At 41.8% G+C, this 26080-nt stretch overlaps 1 protein-coding gene across 1 annotated transcript in view; it reads right to left on the bottom strand.

The window, feature by feature from the left end:
- The window catches only part of NR5A2 (nuclear receptor subfamily 5 group A member 2), a 111467-nt gene extending 93277 nt beyond the window's left edge, over positions 1–18190 (bottom strand). The window contains exon 1 of the mRNA XM_040406818.1: positions 17913–18190. Coding sequence (XP_040262752.1) covers positions 17913–17976 — 64 coding nt within the window. The 5' untranslated portion in view covers positions 17977–18190. The remainder of the gene's footprint in view (positions 1–17912) is intronic.
- Positions 18191–26080: the final 7890 nt, after the last annotated feature.

The raw sequence follows: 26080 nt of genomic DNA, 5'->3' as shown, positions 1-26080 counted from the left end.
CTCCTTCACATACCACTTGCTTAGTGCAAGTCAAAAAAAAAAAAAAAAAAGGTCATAAAAACGGCAGCAAATGTCACACAAGCAACTGAGGTGTTTGAAGCTGTTTGGTAAAGTCGAGGTCTATAGGCGAAAACCCCTAAAAATGCCTCACCCAGAACGAGCAGTGTTTTAATAAAAAATAAAAAAAAACACCACCAGGATTTAAAAAATCCCTCAAAAATGCAAAAAAAAGAAATGCATACTGACTACCAGCAAACATCATCAGGAAAGAACAGATGAAACAATACAACCCAACCTAAATTCTGTGAGCGAATCAAGACATGGGTTAAAAAATGATGTGCAAATGTAATCTGATCTTCCTATTGAAGTTAGTGGAACCTCAAAACTGACATCCCAATTAGATATTTAATATTCAATAAAAAAAAAAAAGACAAATGGAAATAAAGACTGACTTTTCCCATCTATTGAAGTGAGTGGGATCAGATTCATGGATACAATTGACAGACTATTTGACTCTTGCATGTCCTCTCTTAAATACCACTGCGCAGCAATGATTTTGCTACTGAGAGAAAAACATGTGAATTATACTAAAATGAGCGCGCTGATTCCAAATATGAACTCGGAATTTGCCTGACACGTCTAGATTTTAACCCTTTAAGGACCCTGGGATTTTCCATTTTTGCTTTTTTGTTTTTCACTCCCCACCTTTCCATAGTCCTAACTTTTTTTTATTTTTCCATTCACATAGCCTTATGAGGGCTTATTTTTTGCGGGACAAGTTGTACTTTCTAATGGAACAATTTACGGTTGCATACCATGTAGTAGGAAGCGGTAAAAAAACTTCATTTTAAATTGAAGTTCTATTACTTTTCATTGTAGGATTAACTTCTGCCTTCCTATGAGTATGAATGCAGAATTAGGCCTCCTGCACACGACCGTATGGCTTTTTAAGTATTTTGCGGTCTGTTTTTCACGGATCCGTTGTTCCATTTTTTGTTTCCGTTGTGTTTCCGTTCCGTTTTTCCGTATGGCATATATAGTATGCAGTAATTACATAGAAAAAATTGGGCTGGGCATAAAATTTTCAACAGATGGTTCCGCAAAAATGGAACGGATACGGAAGACATACGGATGCATTTCCGTATGTGTTCCTTTTTTTGACTTGAATGACTTGAATGACTTGAATGGAGCCACGGAGCGTGATTTGCAGGCAATAATAGGACATGTTCTATCTTTCAACGGAACGGAAAAACAGAAATACGGAAACAGAATGCATACGGAGTACATTCCGTTTTTTTTGCGGAACCATTGAAATGAATGGTTCCGTACGAGGGCTTATTTTTTGCGGGACAAGTTGTACTTTCTAATGGAACAATTTACGGTTGCATACCATGTAGTAGGAAGCGGTAAAAAAAATTCCAAATGGAGAAGAATTGGGAAAAAACGCAATTCTGATAAAGGTTTTTGTTTATTTTTTTTACACTGTACACTATGCGGTAAAATTGACCTGTTATCTTCATTCTCCAGGTCAGTACAGTTACAACGATACCACACTTATTACATTTTTCTTGCGTTTTAATACAGAATTTTTTTTTTAAAACCTTTGAGGAAAAATAGTTTTTTTTATAACCATACTCTGACCCTTATAACTTTTTGGTAGTTATGTGTACGGGGCTGTGTGAGGGCTCATTTTGTGCTGGACGATCTGTTCTTTTCAGTGATACCAATTTGAAGTGTGTGTGACTTATTATTATTATTATTATTGGGTAGTTGAAGTGACAAAAAATGGCAAATTGGCTGTTTTTATTTTTTTCCTGTTACGCCATTTGCCGTATTAAATTAATATTGTTATATTTTAATAGTATGGCCATTTTCACATGCAGCGATGCCCATGATGTTTATTTTTTTATTGTTATAAGTATTTTTATTTTAGAGAAAGGGGGTGATTTGAACTTAAATTTTTTTTATATTTGCAAAAACTTTTTTTTACTTTTTTAAAGTCACCTTGGGTGACAATAACTGGCAATCATTAGATTGCCTATTGTGTTCATTGATGTCTATATAGACACCATTGAACACTTCTTTTGCACTATACAAATACAATGCTGCCACCTAGTGGCCTGTATTGGTATAGTCATCTAATAGGCACCGTAGCCTGCTTGAGGCTTCAGCCTATTAGATCAATGTAACAGGTTCCCCGATCTCAGCCGGGGAACACTGTTACCGGAGCGGAAGTCTGCGACTTCCGCTTCCGGACTGAGCAGATGCAGTGATCACATTTGACCACGGCATCTGAAAGGGAAAATGTATGCAATCAGCCTTATGGCAGAAATCCGGCGGCTATGGCGCCCGCTGCACGTGCGAGCGGGCTCCATGTTTGGGGATTGGACTTCTGCTGTACATGTACGGTGGAGGTCCTTAAAGGGTTAAGTACATGCAAAGCCTATTCAGTTATAATATTAATGCCTTATATCGGAGATATTCCAATGGACATGTCCAGAACTGTTCGGACGCACTCAGGCTGATGTCAGCAGTAAGTATATAAGGCAAGCAGGACAGATTTTGATAAAGTGATCTGTTATAGTGCTATCAGTTTTGAAAGTTAAGATGGATAAACGCAAGTGTGTTAACGATCCGGGCAATTTCTGCTACATATGTGGCAAATACACTACTTATGATCAGAGCAAAATTCTAACAAAGCGAGTGCATCTTGCAGCTTGGGATGCATTTGTGCTAGTAGCGCAGAACTTTGGGAACAGACGAGCTGCAAACTATGCGGAATTAGTAGACAACATGCTTACAGCATATCAACCGAATGTCATTGAAAGGGCATTTCTTACATTCCCATCTTGACTTTTTCCCACCCAATTTGGGACACGTAAGTGACGAACATGGAGAGCGGTTCCATAAAGATATTTCTACAATGGAGAACAGGTATCAAGGCCGCTGGAATCCCAACATGATGGGGGAACTACTGCTGGTTTTTGCAAAGTGAAAATATGACTGTTCACAAATGCAAAAGAAGATGCCTAAAGCACTTTTAACAGTACTGGGCCTTGCTCAAGTAAGACTTTTATACTGAAAAACAAGACTTTTTGTTATTCCATTACATTTTCATACACTGTTTACTATGCAAACTTTGATGTAGATCAGGTAATTGTTGGAGTAAAACTCGTTCTGTTCACAATTATTCAATGCTTTCCAAGTGCTTAATTCATTTAGGCATACTTATGCATAGCAACATTTCGTGATGTGTTACAACAATTCTGACTTCGGATTTGTAATCCGCACACTCGATTTAGTATAGGACAAATGGTTTGTGCCCAGTAGCAGACGAAAAGTTTTTTTGTTGTTGCGTGGTGGTCTGCCACCCTGACAGTGACTACTTACTACTTGAAGTAAAATCCTTTTTTTAAAAAAATCTTAGCATTCCAGCAATAACTTCTTTATTTTTATTTTTGCATTAGTAAGTTTACATTGACCTGCCAAAAATGTAGATACAATAGTAGATATATATGATTCTGGGGATACCAAAAATTAGCATGTATTATTTTAAATTTTCATTTTTTTAAATGGTTGTCCAAGTTCAAATAGCACTTTGCCAACAAAAGTAAATGTGTTAAAATAAATAAGAAAAGAAGTGATACTCATTTTGGTCCCCCTTGCTGCGCTGTGCTTCAGTCCTACTCACCAAGTGCTTGTTTTCCTGGGTACAATGGTGATGCCCCATATATACCACATCACTGCTGTAGCCAATCACTGGCCTCAGCAGAATATGTCATGCACATTTTGGCTGCATGGTGACGTGCATATGGGACATCACCATTGCAGCCAGGAAGATGATGTCAGGGACATAGCACGTTGTTGGAAGTGGCAGGAGAGAAAAATAGCAAGTCTGACTTTTGAGTTTAACACATTTACTGTTGCTTGTTATTAGAACTTGGACAACCTCTTTAATATAACATGCAAACATACAAAGAAGTATGAACAAGCCTCTGTCAAGGCTGACAAGCAGCAGATTGTCGGGAAAGAAGCGTTCCTTCCCAACAGTCGGCTGCTCGTTAAGTGGAGGTGAAGCATTGTATTTACATGCAGAGATCCCCTCCACAGTATGAGGACGAGGGTTTGCTATTACAATATCTCATCCTCATAGAGCTGCATTGTTTAGACAATACTTAGCACAATCTGCTGGCCAGAAATGATAATTTAGGGCAGATTTAGAGAATACCACTATTATGCCAAGGCACCAGTGCTAATCACTGAGCCACCGTGCTGCCCATAATTCTGTTGGGGGTACCCAGGGAAGGGGGGAGGGACGAATTGAGATAGGGAATGATGATGGATTCAGTTTTTTCCATGTTGAATTTTAGAAAGCAGGAGAAGAAGGATATAACTAATGGACACCCTGAAATATATGATTTGAGAGTCATCGGTGTAGAAATGGTACTGCAAACCATGGCATTCTATGAGCTATCATTAGACAAAGGTATAGATTGAGAAGAGTAGGGGTCCCAGGACAGACCCTTGGGGCATATAAAGTGAATATCCAGCAGATATAATGTCTGATAGATGCATGTTCAACCTCTGACACCCTCACATATCATGAGAACAGGAGTCCGAGGACTCTTATTTACTGAACCAAGCCTGTCACAGAGGCAGGTCAGAGGCAGTCTTTTGCAGGTGGCCTTTTTCATTGAAGACTATTGGAGTTACAGAAAAAGTCAAGTACTACGTGACCCTTAATCAGAGAACAGGGGTGATGGGACCCCCATTTCCCCAATAGGTGAAGGTGCTGGAGATAGAGCTTCATGTAAAAATTTGTATTATAATATAAAAAATTGCAATGTCACTAACAGGTTCTTACCATCAATGTTTAAGAGTGGGCAAAATTGTTCTTGTGCAGTAAGAACATTTCCATATCCAATTTAAAGCTGTCAATCTACAACTTAAGGCTACTTTCACACTGGCGTTTTGGCTTTCCGTTTGTGAGATCCGTTCAGGGCTCTCACAAGCGTTCCAAAACGGATCAGTTTTGCCCTAATGCATTCTGAATGGAAAAGGATCCGCTCAGAATGCATCATTTTGCCTCCGATCCGTCTCCATTCCGCTCTGGAGGCGGACACCAAAACGCTGCTTGCAGGCTTTTGCTGTCCGCCTGACGAAGCAGAAGCAAACGGATCCGTCCCCATTGACTTACATTTTGTGCCAGGACAGATCCGTCATGGCTATAAAAGACATAATAAAACTGGATCCGTTCATGACGGATGCATGCGGTTGTATTATTGTAACGGAGGCGTTTTTGCAGATCCATGGTGGATCCGCAAAAAACACTAGTGTGAAAGTAGCCTAAAGAAGGAAAAGGAATAATTCAGTTAAGGATCTGTTAGGTAAATCGCCTTTACTCCTTACATTCTATGTGAATAGGATCAGCACACTGTACAATGTGATATCATTATATTAACCAGCGCAGTTTCATTGACTCTTTCCATTGCTTTTTCAATGCAGACAAATACAAATCCAGGAGAATGCATACGCAGACTGCGATTTCTGGGATCTAGTTCTAAAGTGGTTTTGTTACTGGCACAGCATTGTCCAGTCTAAACTAGTCCTGAATAAGAGAAGGTTATCACAAAGCAGGCTTATCTAAGAAGTCTAATAAAGCCAGATAGATAAAATCAGTGTTAAACATTTCAAGTATAATAGAATGACTCCCAGTAAACACAATCACAAGTATTAGCTCAAGTGATAATGATACTTTTAAATACACAGATGCAATGTTGCACTTTGATACATGCAGACGACACATATAAATGAGGGCACTGCAGGGGTGACTATAATATACAGAGCTGTGAGTGCTGGTAATCGCTGTCTACTGGAGCCAGACGGGTGCTACGCTCAGGTCACATCAGTCCCTACCTAAATCCTCCAAACGGACCGATATTGATGGGATCAGCCAACAATCTTCGGGTACAACCACATGACGCAGTAGTGACATGGTTCTGATGCGGCCCTGCTGAGTTTGAGTACTGCGCGACCTATTTGGGCTCTAATTAAACTAATGAGGCCTGCCCTGTGTCAGTGGGTCTGTATTGTTAATGGCTGCGCAGTTTTGAAGGGGCAGTGCGGCCATTAATAATACAGGCCAACTGAACAGCGTGGTCTTCATTAGTTTAATGAAACTAATTTATGAATTAATTATTTTGATAAATTCGTTTAATGAAATTTGAAGGGCCTGCTATGGCCCATTCGGTGATACTCGAACACAGCACCGCCCCATCACCAAGGGCAGACTGGGAACTTTAAGTAGTCCTGGGAAAAAACGAAAAGTGGCCACATGTTTTAGGCAGGTCCAAATTGACAGAAGGTGGGGCAACAAAAGTCGGCGGGGCTAGCATTACCATATTGCGGCCCACAATACCACCCCACAGTGCAGCACATTATACTGCCTCAACAGAACCAAATACCACAGGGTATCACAAAGTAATGCCTGAGCAGCACAAAATACCTCTGCAGTTACTGCCCCTCTGTGGTGGCCAGCAGCAGCCGTCACCTTCTGTCCTCCTACTCCAGTTGCCTCAGGAGGGGAGCATCAGATCGTTACTTACCTGACAGGCAGGAGGAGGGCTCAGGTGGCCCCTTTGGGCATCAGCCAACAAGGCAGTTTCCCTGCAATATCTATGGCCAATCTGCCCCTGCCCGTCACGACCGTGTCAGGACCATGCCGTGTGGTCACACTGTTATATGTATGGGGTCAACCTACACTCCCCTGAGGATAGACATGAGGGAAAAAAGAATCAAGCATGTTGGATTTTGATCTTTTGTGCCTTATTTCAAATGTATGGCCGCCTTAAAGAGGACCTTTCACTAGATTAAAAAATCTAAACTAAGTATACAGACATGGAGAGCGGCGCCCAGGGATCCCCCTGCACTTACTATTATCGATGGGCGCTGCTCCGTTCGCCCGGTATAGGCTCCGGTATCTTCACATGTTAGGCTCCACCCAGTGGAACCTGCCGGCGTCTCCTTCTCCCAGGCTGTAGCGCTGGCCAATCGCAGCGCTCAGCTCATAGCCTGAGAGACTTTTTTTTCTCTCAGGCTATGAGAGAAAATAAAGGGAATGTGTCACCTATAATTATTTATGCCAGTTAAAGGGTTTCTGTCAAGAAAATGGTTATTAACCTGGATGACATTAGTAATGTGCTAATGTCAGCTGAACATAACTATATTAGTGCCATCTCACTGCGTGCCGCTGTTATTGAGAAAAAATAGGAGCGGGGGGGACGACGTTGCTCCTGCTCTTAGAGGCTCCGTTCTCCCACCTCTGGTCGCACCCTGCTACACTTGATTGACAGGTCCAGGAAGCGTTGGTCTCCGCTTGCCGACCCTGTCTTCTGTGGAAATGTCGCGCCTGAGCTGTCCCGTTTAGTATTCGGCACAGGCGCAGTAAGTGAAGGACGCTCGCCGGCTGCCGGCTTCACTCACTGCACCTGCGCCAAATACTGAACTGGACAGTGCAGGCGCGAGATTTCCACAAGAGACAGGACCGGCAAGCGGAGACCAACGGTGCCTGGCCCTGTCAATCAAGTGTAGCAGGGCGTGGCCAGAAGTGGGAGAACGGAGCCTCTAGGAGCAGGTGCCACGCCCCCCTGCACCTAGAGGCTAATTAGCATATTATAAAAGTTAGTTTTTCTCAATAACGGCGGCAGGCAGTGAGATGGCACTAATATAGTTATGTTCAGCTGACATTACCACATAGCTAATGTCATCCAGCTTAATTCCCATTTTCCTGCTGACAGAAACCCGTGACATCTAATTTTTCTGATCTCTTTGCTTTCTGATTGTAGATAATTTTTATTCTGTTATCTGAACATTACTTCAAATCCTACATTGGGGAGAGTCAGGAGACTCCTATACTCATTCATTTTCCAGTTGACCTAGTCAAAATCAGTGGGTCAAACAGAGGTTAGTGTATGTGTATGGACAGATTTAGAGGGTCCTGAACATTGTCTGAGGATTTTCATAACAAATTATCAAATAGCGGAGTTATTGCAGGCTGCTGTATTAAAGTATTAAAAATTGCAATTTTCTTACCATTAATGTTTAGGAGTGGGTAAAATACTTCTTGGGCAGTTAGTTTGAGCTGCGTACAAAACCTTGACGTGTTCGAATGGTAGCGTCCATGAATAAAGTAGAGCAAAAATGAAGAGGCAGATAGATGTGCATGAAATGGACACCAGTACTGTATGTCGGTGTAATACTGCCAAAATCATTAACTGAGGTAAAGAATATAGGGGGGATTTATCAAAATTGGTGTAAAGGAAAACTGGCTTAGTTGTCCCTAAAAACCATTCAGATTCCATTGTTCATTTTCCAAAGGAGCTCTGAAAAATAAAAATGATCTGATTGGTTGCTAGGGGCAACTAAGCCAGTTCTACTTTACCTCAGCTTTGATAGATTTCCCCAATAGAATATTGCAATATAGGACATTAACTTGTAAAACTATCAATAGCCGTTCTACCAAGTGTGACAGGGATGTCTCCTATCCGTCTAAATGATATAACTTAAAGATTTCCTTGAAAGCACTGCTGTCAAGAGCTCTCTTGGAGATGTTGATTGAAGAGGAGCAGCCATACATTCTAGACTGCTGTCTTCAGAAAGCTCATTCGACCAAAAGTTATATCTCCCAACACACTGATACACATGCATGCTTAGCTCAGCACGACTAAGAATGCATGTGTTCTGAATGAGGAGACAGGAACAAGCTACTTTGCCATCTGCCATCAGGGGAGAGTGAGAAGACCCCCATGAGATGGTCAGCCGGTCCTGCTGAAATTCGCTTTAGCTGACATTAATGTAATGGGTATGGTTAGTCTCATTCAATGGGATAAAGGAAATGCTTTATTGCTGGTGGGCCGCACAATGAGTGCCCTGAGATCTGGAGGCTCCCTTTAACATTAGATCGACACCTTATATATTCAGTTGTTTAAAAAGTTACTGTCTCATCGGACTGGTAATTTAAGCTTCCAAACCTTGCAAACTGGAGTGGGAGAACCAAAATCCGTGCTGCAGGATCAGTATACACATGGGGATGGACAGAACATGGTTTTAAGTGTAAATGTATTTTACTGTAATCCTGGAAGTCCTATGGGGTTAGCAGCAAGCTTTCCTCTCTGTTGCAGGTCCCATGTATTATGCATCTACAGTAGTCTTCTGTGATTCTTGTTCTCCCTGAAGCATGAATATATATGTTCTTACATGGGGCTGATGTCTAGGATGTCAGATGAAAGGACTAGAGGGTGGCAGGAGTAATTTACATCAGGGCATTGTGTACATTGTTTAACCAAGGTGCTTGCTAATGGATGAAGTGGGGCTTTGTATCTGTTGGCCAGATAGAATATTTAACAACTTGTCCTTTTTGGACAAATCCTTACTTTGAAGGTAACGGAGGAGGGTCTCCGATTGATGTCTTCCTCAATTGGTTAGAGGAGAGGGCTTCTACAAGCAGCGTGCATTACTCTGAAATACTACTGGTATCTATTCCAGTCCATTTCATAACTATTTTTGTATTGTTCGGGAGCACCTAAATAATGAGATGCTTTAGGAATAATGCTAATTAAAAATATCCTATTTTTGTGTATATAGCTCATATGCAGAACTGTGTTTCCATGGTAATATGCCCAAAATAAAGTCTACTTCGTGTTTAGCTACCAAACATATGGAGATGAGCCTCTCAGCAGGGTCAGACTACACTGTTTGAAGCCTCTTACAACTGAAAAACATAGGAACTCCCCAACATCTGACAACAAACTCACTTTGTCATTAAAAACATAGACAGGAGGAAGTTTGTTGTCAGGTGCTGAAGCAGCTTGTTCTAAAGGCGATCATACACCTTCAATAGCTAACAGCTCTACGCTTGTTCCTGCCATCTTCTGCATACAAATGCATGCTTGGCTCTACCCAGTGAGCGGGCAGAAGGTAGAAAAGCTGGCCATACACATTATACTTTTGTTGGCCGAACCTGCTGGGAACAGCGGGTTCTTTCAACACTAATGTGTGTGGGGAGCTCGCGTCTCTATCACGGCAGATTGGGGAAGGGGTCAAGGATTTGGCGAAATGAATATTTTCACCGAATACTTTTGTTCTCCAGTGAGATAAGCCATCACCCAAACTGTCTGGCAATGGCTTTTTCCGTCCTCCCCATAGCATGCACTGACAAGTTCGGCCAACCTGAACGTGTATGGAGAAGCAGGGAGGGAGACTGGAGGAATAGCTGTTGGCAGACAGCTATTGAATGTGTATGCCCAGCTTTAGGCACTGCTAGACACCTCAGCCCATGGTTTGTCTCCCCTTAGAAAAACGGATCGGATGTCCAAATTCATTATGTTTAATTCTTCATTCTCGCAACATCATCTGTTGGGGGAGAGTCAGGAGGCCCCCATACACATAAGAGAGTTAACTGGTCTTGCCAAAATCGGGTTCGGCTGACATTGCTCTAATGTGGATGGGGCCTTTAATCTTTTGACAGCAAATATCAGCAATGATGAACCTGTACATTAATTACAATAACAATTTATTAACTGCAGCTAATTATAGCTGCAAGAAAAAGGAAGTGACCCTCTGTAATTATCTAGATTTCTGCAATGATTATTAATAAAATGTGGTTGGATTGTCATCTAAGTCACAACTATAGACAAGCACAATGTAATAACCTAATACCACATTAATAGTTGCCCTGTTTATGTCTTTTGATGGGCACACTGGGAAGATTTTCTAAGACTGGCATTTCATATACCAGTCTTAAGAGGGAACGTATCAAAGTTCAACACCAGTTTTCTGGCATAGAAAAGGTGCACATTTTGGCATGTCACGTTTTGTTCCAAAATTTGAAATGTTTTACGCCACCATTTTTTGAAAGCTTGGAGGTAACCGGGTATTGTTAGCTTTGTTAATTATCTTCCCTCCAGATTTATCACTCCAGTAGGGGTAGCATAAAGAATCTGGAATTGCACCAAATTAATTAGATACATTTGGTGAAACTTTCACCAACGCAAACTCAAAGCAAAACGGTCCCTTCAAGATAAATTCCCCCACATTCGTCCAAGTCCATTAGTATAAGAAGCTTGAAATTTGTTAAGAGGCGCAGATATTTTGGAAGTCTGTGCACCACAAAAGCAAATAAATTCTAGCTATGAGCTGGTCTAGATTTTACCTATAATTTACTTAATTTCTGGTGTAAATTATAGTGAATCTGGAAGAGCACAGATGCCATATCCCTTCTGCTAAGTCTATTTTTACACTGGCGTTTTGGCTTTCCGTTTGTGAGATCCGTTCAGGGTTCTCACAAGCAGTCCAAAACGGATCAATTTTGCCCTTATGCATTCTGAATGGAAAAGGATCCGCTCAGAATGCATCAGTTTGCCTCCGTTCCGTCTCCATTCCGCTTTGGAGGCGGACACCAAAACGCTGCTTCCGTCCGTCTGATGAAACTGAGCCAAACAGATCCGTCCTGGCACACAATGTAAGTCAAGGGGGATGGATCCGTTTTCTATGACACAATCTGGCACAATAGAAAACAGATCCGTCCTCCATTGACTTTCAATAGTGTTCAAGACAGATCCGTCTTGGCTATGTTAAAGATAATACAAACGGATCCGTTCTGAACGGATGCGGACGGTTGTATTATCTGCACAAAACGCAAGTGTGAAAGTTCCCTTAGTTCATCCACTTGTAGACACTGTTGAAAAATGGTGAGAAGTGTGAAAAATCTGAAATAATGTGTTTTGACACCATAAAAGTGGCATACAACCAGTGAACTCTGCTCCATTAAGTAAATATAGACAGTGCATGGGGAAAAATGAACTGCACATTTGTGTTAATGACAAAAGGTGGCAAAATGCGTTTTAGTTAAGGAGATGAAATTGGAAGCATGAGTTTCATAGATGCTCTGACCATTAAAAAATGAAAGATTTGTGAGTATGAACCAAGCCTCTATACAAACAACTTTCAGACGTTCTAAGATGCAAGATACTGGAAAAGGCTACAAAAGCATTGCTAATGTTAAATAATCTGAAAAAAATGGAGAAAATTTAGGAATATTGCTGCTCTCCCTAGGAATGAGTGTCCTATTAAGACACAAAGAGCACAATGGACAATCCTAAAAGAGGAGAGAGAGATCTCGCAGGTAAAAGCAATAGACCTACAGAAAACTCTATAGCTGCAAACATATTCTGCTGTTTGTGTCCATTATTAGAAAAACACCATACAAGAATGCTGTTCATGGAAGGATACCCTTAAGGAAGCCTCTGCTTCCTGCCCCAAGCTTGCCTATGACCACATAAATGTTCTACAATGTGTCTAGGAAAATGTCCTATGCATCGATGAGACAAAACCTTTTAGCACAAATGCACACGGAGGAAAAAGAACATTGCACATCAACACCAATTCTGATTACAACTGTGAAGAATAGTGGAAGGAACATCATGGTTTGGGGCTGCTTTGCTACCTCAGGGCCTGGTATCCTTGTGATTATTGAAGGAACAAAAATTGTAATATATATGTATATAGCTGTCCAAAACCTCAAACTCGAGAGACACTGGGCGATGCAACAAGAAAATCACCCAAAGCAAACAAGTAAATCAACTAAAGAAGGGTTGAAAAAGAACATTTGTGTTTTGGAATGGTCATGTCAGAGTCCTAACCTTAAGAGGTATTCCCATCATTAACATTTATGCTATATCCACAGGATATCCATAAATGCCCAATACATGTAGGTCAAATATATGCCACCCCTCCACTCAGAGTCCAGTGGGCTTGAGATGGGGTTGGGGGTGCCCTGTTCTCAAGTTTTGGTCCTAAAAGTGGTACTTGCATCGATTGAACATTTTGTTTTTAACCTTTAACCGTATCCTCTGGCATGACTTAATGAGGGCTACGTATGCATGGCATCCCAAAAATTTTGCTGAACTGAAACACATTTGCAGGGTGGAATGGTCGAAAATTCCTTCTCAACAGTATACAAATCTTATTTGCAGCTATAGGAAACATTTGGTGGAAGTTATTACTTCTAAAACGTGATCTACAAGTCATTAAAGGCCATTAACAGCAAACTTAAACCTATAAAACTGGCTGACCTGTTGCGCTTGGCAGCTGAAGGGATCTGTGTTGGTCCCATGTTTATATTTGCCTGCATTACTGAGAAAAATGATCTTTTACTATATGCAAATGAGCCTCAAGGAGCAATGAGGGCGTTGCTGTTACTCCTAGAGGCTCTGCTTTCTTCACAACTGCCAGGCCCTCTCCACTTTGATTGACAGGGCCAGGTAGTGTAAACATCATCATGCCTGGTCCTGTCCATCAAAGTGGAGAGGGCACAGCAGTTGCAGAGGAAGAAGAGCCTCTAGGAGTAACGGAGACACGCCTTGTTGTTCCTAGAGGCTCATTTGCATATATTAAAACATCATTTTTCTCAGCAATGCAGGCACATAGACAATGCACCAGGGACAATGACCCTTCATGAGGATAAGCGATGGCAGTAGCCATGGCTTGTACCCATACAGCGACGGTGATTGCCGCATGTAAATGCAGCTCTTTCCTCTACTGCCCAGCAGGCAATTATTGGGAAGGAACAGTCCTTTCCCGATAATTGCCTTCTCTATTGACGCATGTAAATGTGCTTTTACTTTTTGTTCTTGCACTGTGGATATTTACTCAAAGTGCTCAATAAAAGATATGACCGTTGCAACTGTATGTGTGCTGTTAGATTGCTTTTGTCTCTAAATTTGACAATCAGATTATATTTTATTAGGAATCAATGGATAAATCCAGGTAGATTCCAAATGTTCCCTTAGGCTGGGTTCACATCTGCGCTGTGAACTCCGGCAGTCTGTTCCGGTGGAGGAACAGATCGCTGGAGGTCACCGTATCTGGCATAGCTGGATACTACCATGCACTGCCGGATCCCCTCTCACTGTAATAAGATCTGGTGGTAATCTGTCCGCTTTCCGGCATATATGCCGATTTTCAGCTGGACAAAAAATGTTGAGTGTTGAATTTTTTGTGTGGCTGAAAGCCGACATGTACACCGGATACAGTGACCGGATTACAGTGCAGGAGTTCACTATGCAGATGTGAACCTGGCCTTAATCTAGGGAATGCTTGCAATTTCCATATTAATTTTGTATCAGATATGGACTCTTAGTGGAAAATCACGGTGTCGTTTCCAGATGTCACATTTCTCAGATAGTAATTTTTGGAGGAGCTGTAGTTTGCACATGCATGTACAGAGAGAGAGAGAAATGACAATTAAAACATGGCTGGAGGGACTGGATGTAGAAACCGGAAATGAGAGCCATGTACCATCACCACCTAGAATCCATACATATGTCATGCAGGAGGAAGAGGAAAATTGTTTACTGGAAGAATATTCAAGACATATGCTCATATGAGCTAATGCTGACAGTACGTTCGGTGATTTAAGGCTGATGATGAGACCTGGTACTGGATGTAAACAGACTGGATATCACAGGCACACATGACGTTATGCATTATTTTTATGAAGACATGAAGTGTAGGAATTAAAGGCCAAAAAAGTTAAAACGGTTGGCCAGTTTATATTACTAGCTGCACATGTGCCGGTAACGGCATATGCATACAGCTAGTAATACGTATCAGCTGCCCCATTCATTTACATTGAGTACTGACCGGGAAACTAGCGCATGCGCAGTTCATCCCCAGTGTAAATGTGGGATCCTCCATCAGCAGCCATGTTCCCAGCGCAGCGCCGACATGCTGGTCAGAGGATCGGCATGTAAACATGAATTATTCATATAAAACTATCGGACATCAATGCTTATTACGAGCTGCATTCATGTGCTGTTACTAACACATGTGCAGCTAGTAATATAAACTGGCCAACCCCTTTAAATATAAACCACTTACAGATATTGTTTTAGGCCCTGGAGCCTGAGGAAGTAAAAAAGTCCATCTGCTCTATTTGAGGAGAGCATGTAAGAAGAAATTGTTGGGGAGGGCCTGTCATAGACATTGCCTTGGGGTTCAATACCTTCAAGTTAAAGGGGTTTTCCCATCTCAGCCAATATCTGGGACCCACACCTACAATGAGAATGGAGCCCTGAAAGTGGTAGGGGGAGCACTGCGCATGTGCAGCCACCCTCCATTTATTTCTATAGAGCGCTGGTCCGGCTATTTCCATCGGCCCCATAGAAATGAACAGGAGTTGTGGCCGCGCAAGCATGGTGTGCTCCCATTCACTACTACAGGGAGAGCGCTTGGTGGTGGCCGGACCACGGAAAACCCGGGGTTCTCCAGCCACCACCTTCCCTGCTCAGTTCTCGGTGTAGGTGCTGGGTCCCACAGGTGGGACCTGCACCTATCAGACAATGGGGGCATATCCTAGCAATAAGCCCCATTGTCTTAGATGGGAGTACCCCTTTAAGTATCTGTTTCGAACATTACTATGTGCACTGAGATGAATAGCTTTTTGATATGATGTAGATTTATGAATGAAAGACCAAAGATCTGACCCTGCATAATACATGGAAAAATATTTTAGTACTAAAGGAGGAAAATTGCCAAAAAAGCAAGACCTTCAAAATTCAAGTACTATCTTCATGCCTTGCAGGTTGGACTTGCGACTTAGGAGTTGTAAAATTCCTATTGTTAATTTTCCAAGTGTCAATTATATGGTTGTCCTGTAATCTCCTTCCAGACTCACCTGCACAATATTTTCTTGCTTCTTCTTTCTCTTGGACAGCGGCAGTGAGTCTGGAGAGAGGTTATTGGATTATCATCATTTGGACAACCACTAAAATCATTTTCAGAAGAAAGGTATTTATAAGCCAGTAAGGACACAATGGACAGAGTTGACGACAATTTCTTCTGACAGCCATTAAAGGTACTTACAGGAATCTCCCATTTTATTATTCTAATGAGTACAACAGCACCTACCATATCACCCCTGAATTACAGACTGGGGTGCTATCAGGGGGCATGCACTCTATGTAAACACACTGGTTGGCCGACAAAGATCACCGGACCACCAAAACCACATCTTGGGAAGCATTTGGTGAGCCAATCACATGATCCCTCATTGACAATCAGCCATACAAACACCCATTCAATGATTTCAGTGGGCGCTATTGCACAAAACAATGTTGCCCTATTAGGGTGTCATGTACTAATATGTGATCAAGAGTGCACCGCGCACGCACGGCATGTTCTCCATTCACTTCTAAGGGAGTTCCAAAATTAGCCAAACGAGCTCAGCTATTTTCGGAAGTCCCATAGAAATACGAAAAACTTGAATATCGTGCAAAGTTCATTTATTTCAGTAATACAACTTAAAAGATGAATCTAACATATGAGACTCATTACATGCAAAGCGAGATATTTCAAGCCTTTATTTGTTATAATTTGGATGATTATGGCTTACAGCTTATGAAACCCCAAAGTCACACTCTCAGGTCCCCTTTGCTCAGAGGGTATGGATTAATTAGCTGACTAGAGTGTGACACTTTGAGCCTAGAATATTGAACCTTTTTCACAAAATTCGAATTTTAAGCTACATTAATGCAATTCCTTTTAATTTGCATTACTGAAATAAATGGACTTTTGCACGATATTCTAATTTCTCGAGTTTCACCTATACATGAAGAGTGCACAGCGCATGTGCAGCCTGTTCTCAATTCACTTCTATGGGAGTTCCAAAAATAGTCGAAAGAGCTCAGCTATTTTTGGAAATCCCATAGAAATGAATGAAGGGGGCTCCGTTCTAGAGATAACTGTGCACCAATGTTTTAGGTAAGACAGCCCCTTAAACATGAAATGTCCGTTATACTGGGTTAGCGCACAGGCTTCCTCTTCTGGATTGCATCGGTTGTACAAATCTATCACTTTAAACACACGGTGGTAGCAATTTCTGGGGTGTGACCTTGCTTTCAAATTCACACTTAGATGACATTTCAGTGTGGCATAAAAGAAGCCTGGAATCATTACTTCATTAACACAGTGCAAAATGAATGGAAACAGCTAAAGTGACCCAAAGTGACACAGTCCAGACGTCAACACTTAACACCGCTAAACATTTCCTTTCCTGCCTATGTCATTCATGCCAGGCCTGCTTGAAATCACACTATACATATATTATCAGATTCACATAGGGAACGTTCAGTTCTACAGCACGCTGTGGCTAGAGACTATAGATGCCGTAAGGAGCTCAGCAGAAGAGGACTTTATTTCTACATGTCAGCTGCATCCTCTGAGGTCCACCCCATTTCCATGTATTGGGAGAGTGCATTTGTTTAATGGGGGATGGGAAGACAATCAGTTCCAGTAACGACGCTGATGCTTCTGTTACCTCATTGAAAGTGACAGAACGAGGACTGAAAAAACATCTGCACTGAATCGGAATGAAATGCAGAAACAATTTAAAGCACTCCCATTACCTCATATGACATCACCTATTTGTCGTACTCCTATTGCTTCACTTAGCTCCTCCTACTGGTCCAGACGATGTAACCCTAAGACCTTTTTTTTTATTCTTCCATCATCCTATGTAGTCATGTTAAACATCTCGTAATTCCTCGTAGTGCAAAGCGGGATCTCTAAATCATCGTCAGCTGAAACAATCCCCCTGTAATGCCGTATACTGTAACCATTATTATTACGCTACAGTATATGCCTACATTCTCAATCAATATAGGTAATTATACCTCCATGTACGTTCTGTTAAAATAAAAGAATACATCCCAATGTCATCCTAAAAAAAAATGCTCCCTGCTAAGCCTTACTGTGGTCATACTCATACAGAATCTCATTGCCGTAAGAACGAAAGGTCAGAATTCCTCCTGCCACCTGCGGGTCAACGTGAGAAATTCCAAAGAGTGCACACTCACCCTGTGTGTTATATCCGTGTTTCATAGGCTCTTGTATGATGACACTTTCATGTCTCGCAGCCATGATCAACTCCAAACAATATAAATTGTCCACGTCCTTGAAAACGGCATCGATTTTGGTAATGAACTGCTTGTAAAACTGTAATGTTGTGGCCTTGGAATGAGATGGACTATGGCATATCCCAGCGAAAGTTACTATGGAGTTTTTTTCCCCCGAATCTGATGCCTAGTACAGAAAGTAACAGGTATGTCTCAGCCTGGACTCTGTACTCTTCTGAGCATTACTGACCTGTTGTAAACCATCCGTCCCATTTGGAGATGGGATGTAATGAGTGAGATTATTGGACTCCATTGGCTGATTCAGGTCACATGCTCCTCTGCAATGTGATAAGAGAACTCAGGTTGTAAAGTGACAGGAGAGTAGATAAGAAGTTCTGGTAGATAGAGGCGAACAAATGATTAACTTCCCAGCAGAAAGGTAGAGTGGAGAGAGCTGAGGTATAAAGGTGCATAATATGTATGTCGGTCTACTCAACAGCCACCAAAGCTACGGAAAGGGTCGATTTTTGGAAGCACATTTCAGATCTAGCAAGTCTTTCAAACATATTATATGCAAATTTTGGGTAAAAGTGACGCTCCAACTAAGGCCAGGTTCACGTCTGCGCTGTGAACTCCTGCACTGTAATCCAGTCACTGTATCCGGTGTACATGCTGACTTTCAGCCGTGCAAAAAATGCTAGACGCAACATTTTTTTGTCAGGCCAAAAGTGGGCATATATGCCGGAAAGCAGCCGGATTACCGCCGGATCACATTACAGTGAATGAGGTTCAAATCCGGATACGGTGAAATCTGGCAGTCTGTTTGTCCGCCGGAACAGACTGCAGGAGTTCACACTGCAGATGTGAACCCTGCCTTATAGTGAATTCAAATACTGTATTAAGAATTCTCATTGACTATTAAATGCTGGTGTAAAGATGCTTCTGAATACCCGATGAACAAATCTGTGTGGGGATGATAGGCCGCTCTAGTGATTGCTTGTGCCCAGATAGAAGATGTGATCACTTCTGCTCACTATCAGGCAATTATCGGGAATCAGCGATTCCTTCCCAATAATTGCCTGCTCAATTGGCACCTGTAAATGTGCCATAAGGCTAATTTAACTTCTGCGGCTGTGCTCTCCGGCAGGCTGTTCTGGCATAGAATGCTGGGAATCGGCCCCCCCAAAAAAAAAAAAAATGTTGCATGCAGCAGTTTTTGTCTGGCCGATTCCTGGTATATTTTCCGGGTAGCATAGGGATACCTGCGCCCTGTGGGTGCAATGTCAGATCCGGAGATCTCCGGCAGGTGGTCCTCTGCCTGCTGGGGTGCTCTGCCACAGATGTCAAACTAGTCTAAGCATCACGGTCATCATCTGCTTTGAAGGGTTTTACAGCAACCCAAAGAAAGGCTTTCATAATTATAATATATTCTAACTCTCAACATCAAGTCTGTTTTCACTCTTTGTGGGCACACAGATTCTACAGAATATCCTATCACAACTTTAATATTGAGTGTCATGTTTCTGTGAATGTATCTATCCTGCATGTCACTGGCTGGTTTCTTGTTTTTTTCCCGTTACGTTCTTTCAGGCTTTTTCTAATAAACTGGGTCTTTTCATAAAATTTTAAAAATAAGACATTTTCATTCCAGTTATGCACGTGTCTCCACTCCTGATGTGAGCTCTACTAAATGATTGTATTCTACGTAAAATACCAATTCCGTGTTTCTCCCATAATTCGACGCTTCTCTGTAATTCCTCCTGGAAATGTATGAATAAATTTACAATTTTGTTATACCATTTCCCTTGCCAAACGGGTGTGTCCGTACACAGCCTGACACTTTCAGCACTGATTGAACAGTGTCAGGCCTAGTTCACACGAACGTTTTTTTTGCGGGTGTACGGGCCGTTTTTTTGTGGTCCGTATACGGAACCATTCATTTCAATGGTTCCGCAAAAAAAACGGAATGTGTTCCGTATGCATTCCGTTTCCGTATTTCCGTTTTTCCGTTCCGTTGAAAGATAGAGCTTGTCCTATATTTGGCCGTAAATCACGGGTCGTGGCTCCATTCAAGTCAATGGGTCCGCAAAAAAAAACGGAACACATACGGAAATGCATCCGTATGTCTTCCGTTTCCGTTCCGTTTTTTCAGAACCATCTATTGAAAATGTTATGGCCAGCCCAATTTTTTCTATGTAATTACTGTATACTGTACATGGCATACGGAAAAACGGAACGGAAAAACGGAAAGGAAACGGAAACACAACGGAACTCAAAAACGGAACAACGGATCCGTGAAAAACGGACCGCAAAAAACTATAAAAGCCATACGGTCGTGTGAACTAGGCCTCAGACTGTACAGGGATATACCCCCAACTGGCAACACCCAGTTATAAATGGATTCAGTGTATGGTCATAAGAAAAGATTCTCCAAAAGTCTTCTTTCAAGGAGAACAGAATTATTTACTAATGATGTACTATGTACTGCCCTATAGTGTCTCCATGAGGTCACTGCAAAGCTGCTCTCATTGAATTCAGTAGGAGCTGCAGGAACCGGCTCTGTCTACTACACCATGGACGGAGCCAGTGTCGGACTGGGGAACCTAGGGCCCACCAGTAAAATTTATTTTGGGGGTCCACCGTACGGATACATTCAAATATAATACATATTTTAACAAGTTTTTTTATCTGAACATAGGCTGGTTGAGGTGCTGTACATTGAATATATGTATGTAGTGCAGTAAGTCTACTGTATTATGTGCCACTTGTGCAGGGGGTGGGAGACTAGGGGCCCACCTTGCTCAGGGGCCCACCTTGCTCAGGGATCCCCCGGGGGATTCCCCTGTACCCCTGTGGGCCAGTCCGAGCCTGGACGGAGCTGTGTAGTTATGGTGCCTACAACAACTGGCAGGTGTCAGAACCCCGCTGTTCAGATATTGATGGCCTGTCTTGGAATACTCCTTTGAATTCTACTATTGAGTATAGTGTCATGTTATAAGATATGACAATAACAACATGCTTGGAAATCGATAATAAGACAGGTCCATCATTTCTTGTTGAAGTGTCCTCAAGATGTCATTCTAAGGAGTTTTTAGTTATAATGATTTTTAAGCAAGTGCCGCAGTCTGCCTGCTGAAACCTCCACCATGCAGCTCCAGCCCTCCACGCTGTCTCCATCTTCCGGTTCCTGTGCTGTTTACATCCGGCTGGCCATGGTCATGGTCACATGCACTGCCCCAGCTAATGACTGGCTTCAGCGGTGATGTGGCCTCAAGTAGTATGTCACCACTGAAGCCAGTCATTGGCTGGAGCGGTGCCTGTGACCGTGCACCACCAAATTTAAATAGTGTGGGGACGGTGCGCAGGATCAGAGCAGCATGGAGCAGGTTAGTATGAACCTTCTGTTCCAGCAGGCAGGCTGAGGGCAATTCCATAAAAATCATTATAACCAGAAGACCCCTTTAAGGGGGCATACACATGGCTGTACTATAGCTCAGTTTTCTGCACAGCTGTGGTAGGACTTCCATAAAGGTCTATGAGACCTCTCCATATGAATATGACAGAAAAATAAAATTGATTGCAGCACCAATGTACATATGGAGTCTGTCAGGGCCTGTAGGACAGTCCCCAGAGGCTTTATAGCTCTTTACTGCTTGTCAGGAGCCTGCAACTCAGTCTGCTGATATCTACGGCTGTATTCAGTCCATTGATGAAGAAGACTTGTTAACTCCACTATCAGCTAATTAGTGAATATGCTGTTATCTATTGTTTTGTAACACAGTGAAAACTGTTGAACAATTGAATCTCAAGGAGAGAAGTTCTGTGATTCCATTGATAGGGCTGACCTGATATCACACATGCAATGTATTTGGCTTGATATCACTGACTCTGTTGCTGGAAAATAACCCAATCGTCCAGCTGGTAAACTATGAGAAATGTCTGGATCGCTATCAGGCATGATTGTGAAGCTATCAATAGACACAGCCACTGTTACAGGCAGCATGTCTTTCTACCAGTAGTCTCTGTCACTAAAAGCAATGTTTTCTTTCATTCAGATTATTCTGTTCATTTATAAATATTATTCCCTACAGATGATTGATAGAATATAGGGGAGAGTTACTAAGAACGTTTCACCAAAAAAGCAGAGTATAAGGCCTCATGCACACGACCGTTGTTTGGGTCCGCATCCGAGCCGCCGTTTTGGCGGCTCGGATGCGGACCCATTCACTTCAATAGGGCTGCAAAAGATGCGGACAGCACTCCGTGTGCTGTCCGCATCCGTGGCTCCGTTCCGCGGCCCCGCTAAAAAAATATAACATGTCCTATTCTTGTCAGCGCTTTGCGGACAAGAGTAGGCATTTATTTTGCCGGCGCCCGTTCCGTTCCGCAAATTTCGGAAGGCAACACGGGCGGCTTCTGTTTTTTGCAGATCCGCGGTTTGCGGACCGCAAAAAACGGCACAGTCGTGTGCATGAGGCCTAATATGTATGCCAACTTTATTATATAGTTCTCTACACTTTTTGAATGTTTTTGCTTTGCAATTTTAAAAAGCATCTTGAAAAAGAGTCATTTGTCAAACTAAGGCTACTTTCACACTAGCGTTGTTTTCCGTCATAGGATCTCAATGCCGGAAAAATTAAGTTTCCATTTAGTCCTCATGCATTCTGAATGGAAAGAGATCTTAGTCAATGGTGACGGATCAATTTTTTTAGGAGTCTAAAAAAACAGATTTATCACCCATTGACTTTTAATGTATTTAGTGTATTTAGGATCCGTTTTGATTTCACACAACTGCATCCTAACGGAACAAATGCATCCTTAAGTGCAAAATCAAAACTGATCTCTTTAATTCCGGAATTGAGATCCTCTGCCAGATCTCAATGCTGGAATTAACAACGCAATTGTGAAAGTAGCCTAAGAATGGCGCACGACTATTATTTTCTTTTGCAAAACTGCAATGTAAAGTTTGCCAGCCATGAGGTGGATTATGAAAGAGAAAAGTATCTAATATGTCTAGCCAGTTTCTGGGCTAGCCTACCTTTTACACTGACGATGATCTGTCAGATGATCAGGGAAGAGCATTTGTATAAATGTCTGTTCCTGATAATCTGCCAGTGTAAAGGTAACGACAATCACCCAATGAACGAGCAAGCTGATGATCAGTCATGGGAACCAACTACTTCTTTTCCAATTATTTGAAAGATCAGTCCGTGTAAAGGACACAACTATACAACACTATTAAGAAATCTGCCCCATTGGTGGCAATGCATGGATATGCAGATAGTTTCCGTTTCTTGAAGGGGTTTTCTTGGACATAGATATTGATGCCCTATCCTTAGGGTTTAGGATAGCTGTTTCGGGCAGCCATTGTCACTGGAAACTACACAGTGGAATAAGCTGGAAGAAGAAGGCTCCATCCATTGAATAGTGGCTGTGCCAGGCAGAGGCGTAGCTATAGGAGAAGCAGAGGAAGTGGTCGCTTTGGGGCCCAAACTCAGAAGCGGCCCATAGGAGGATTTTATCATCAGGTCCTCCTCAACAATGACATCAAAACCGATGGAGCAGGCGCCGGGCTTAATCTAAGAGAATGATCTAGACTAGCCATAGGAGTTGGAGTTGCACAGGAGGAGAGGACTCCAGAAAAAGTTGCTGGGGGGGGGGGGGGGGGGGGGAATAAAAAAAATTGCTGTGGGGCCCAGTGATTTCTAGTTATACCACTGGTGTCAGGGTACAGCAGGTCAGCTCCATTCAAATGAAAGGGAGCTGAGCTGCAGTAGGCTGGTGCCAGAAACCACACAGTACATGGAGCCTTCCATTCCTGCCTGAAACAGCTGATCGGTGCGGGCACAGCGTGGCGTACCTCCTCCTGATCTGATAATCATGACCACTGCTGAGCATTGTCTCAACAAAAACCCATTTAAATGTGCTTGGATTAGTTCTTATCATTCATTGAAGATGTCTAAAGACTCCCTTATTGATTGCTGCAGACATTTTAACAATTATGAGTTTGACTCTCAATAGAATATGCACCATGGTACACCAGAGAAAATAAAGCTGCCCATACATGGTGCAATGTTTTCAACCAAAAATGTGGCCTACTGTGGCAAATGTCTGACAAATAAAATAACTCGTTGGAAAATGTGTTGCAAATTAATCAATAAATCTCTTCTGTTCCTTACAGTAAAGAGGAATATTTCTCGGGGACTTACTTTTCTGTGCTTCTTTTTCAGTAGGTTGTCAGCGCATCCATGCATTTCATGATGACTATTCATTTGAATGCTACATTTCGCTGGCAGTGACCAATAAAGGCTGAAGACTTCAATATCATTTCTACTTTCTCGGCATGAAATATTTCAGTGCTAAGATCAGCGCGTGTTCACATTGAGGGCATAGAAATCATAAACTGCGTCAGAATCTAGCGCTTTTTATTGATTAAAAAATCAAAAGCTCCTGAGATAAGAAATGTTTCGTTTATTTCCTTTTCTAATTGAAAATTGATTGAAATTGATACAATCTATGATGCCATCATCTATAAAACCTGTATTATAGAGATAGAATTATTCTTGCTGCATACAAATCCTCCTTATAAATTCCCTGTCAGGAGCTCCATAGACAAAATGCATGCCGCAGCTAATAGTCTGAACCTTCCCTGACAGCTCCGAGGCAACAGTAGGGAATTTTGACATTTCAACTCATCTTTACTATTGATGAGATTCTCTAATACCTAAACCAAATTTAAACTCAAAACCAGAAGTACGTTTGATATAAACTCGGGAAATTACAAGCTGCTTCTGACATATCTCATGCACATTAGTCATTTTGATGCTGAACCCACCTGTGACTATTACTTACATTTATATTTATTACCTTGCTTTTAGGTTTACTTTTTAATTTAGTACTTTGTATCTTTTTAACATATGACATTATTTCTGTGTCTCACCACAATTCCTTAGCCTACAATGCTTCCTGCTATTTTCCTTGGTGTTTTCACATCTGTTGATCTTCTACAGTCTGTTGTCAATATTTTCGTCCTCTTATTACATTTTAAACTTCCTAATTTTTCCAACATAAGCCCAATGTATGTTTGGCCCTGTCAGAGATGCCTTGGTCTATCCTTTTTCCTGTCTGTATATGAAGTTCCTTCAGGTCTTCATCTGAAATTGCTGCCTTGGAATCCTTTCTAGGAAACTAGCATAATATTGCTTAGCTCCCAGGAGTCAACGTTCACCAGACCACAACTAAAAGGCCCAGATCATTGGGGTCTTATATATAATGCATTGCATGCACCAATTTATTCTCCTCTTCTATTCTAAATCCTTTTCTTCTTTCCATCTTGGCAATGTGCACATTTACTTTGGCTCTATATACTTTCCCCTTTCACACCAGGCAAATGATTTCATAGACTTAAAATTACCAAGTAGTTGTAAACATACTTGATTCTGAGGTGGAAGAGAAATGAGAGGTGAGGGTGAGGAGGAGGGCGAGCCCCTCATGATATTGTCAGTCCCACATCTTGAACTTATTTCGCCTTACAAGTGGTGAGCTGTAGGAGTTGATATGAAGTGATGCAGAAGTGTGTTTTAGTAAGTGATAATGGGTGGTCCAAGACCTGAAGTTTTTAAGTTTGCTGATCCAAGTCTTTGAATTGGGTGTCAATCTATGTAAATCCCTTGTGTTCCAAAGAGACTGGAGGAAATATTGCACAGTGATGGGTTCTGCAACAACTTGAAATTGTATAGTCTGATAAACTGGCAGTGCAGATGATGTATTCACTTATGTAAGGCAATATATTCTATATTGTCAGATAAGGTTTTTAGCTGGCCAGAGATAAGATGACTTTTCTGCTCAGTCAAACTGGTAATAAGGTAGTTGAACAAGACAGGAGCTTCTGAGAACAGTTTCAAATTGCTCAAAAAAGGGTAGAACAAGCTCTCTAAGCTTTGTAATCCAAGACAGGGGTTTCACAGTGCACCCCATGACCCATGGTCCTTGAATGTCAGAACTAACATTCATTAACTTCCCCCTAAATTCATTCGTATTCATATTACAATGCATTCAGGAAGTCTTCAGACCTTTCTGTTTTTTCACATTTTGTAATGTTGCGGCCTTGTGCTAAAAGAAAAAAAAAT

The sequence above is a fragment of the Bufo bufo genome, chromosome 9, assembly GCF_905171765.1.
Source record: "Bufo bufo chromosome 9, aBufBuf1.1, whole genome shotgun sequence".
NCBI lineage: Eukaryota > Metazoa > Chordata > Amphibia > Anura > Bufonidae > Bufo > Bufo bufo.
The sequence above is the reverse complement of the archived record's forward strand: the minus strand, read 5'-3'. Positions and strand labels throughout refer to the sequence as shown.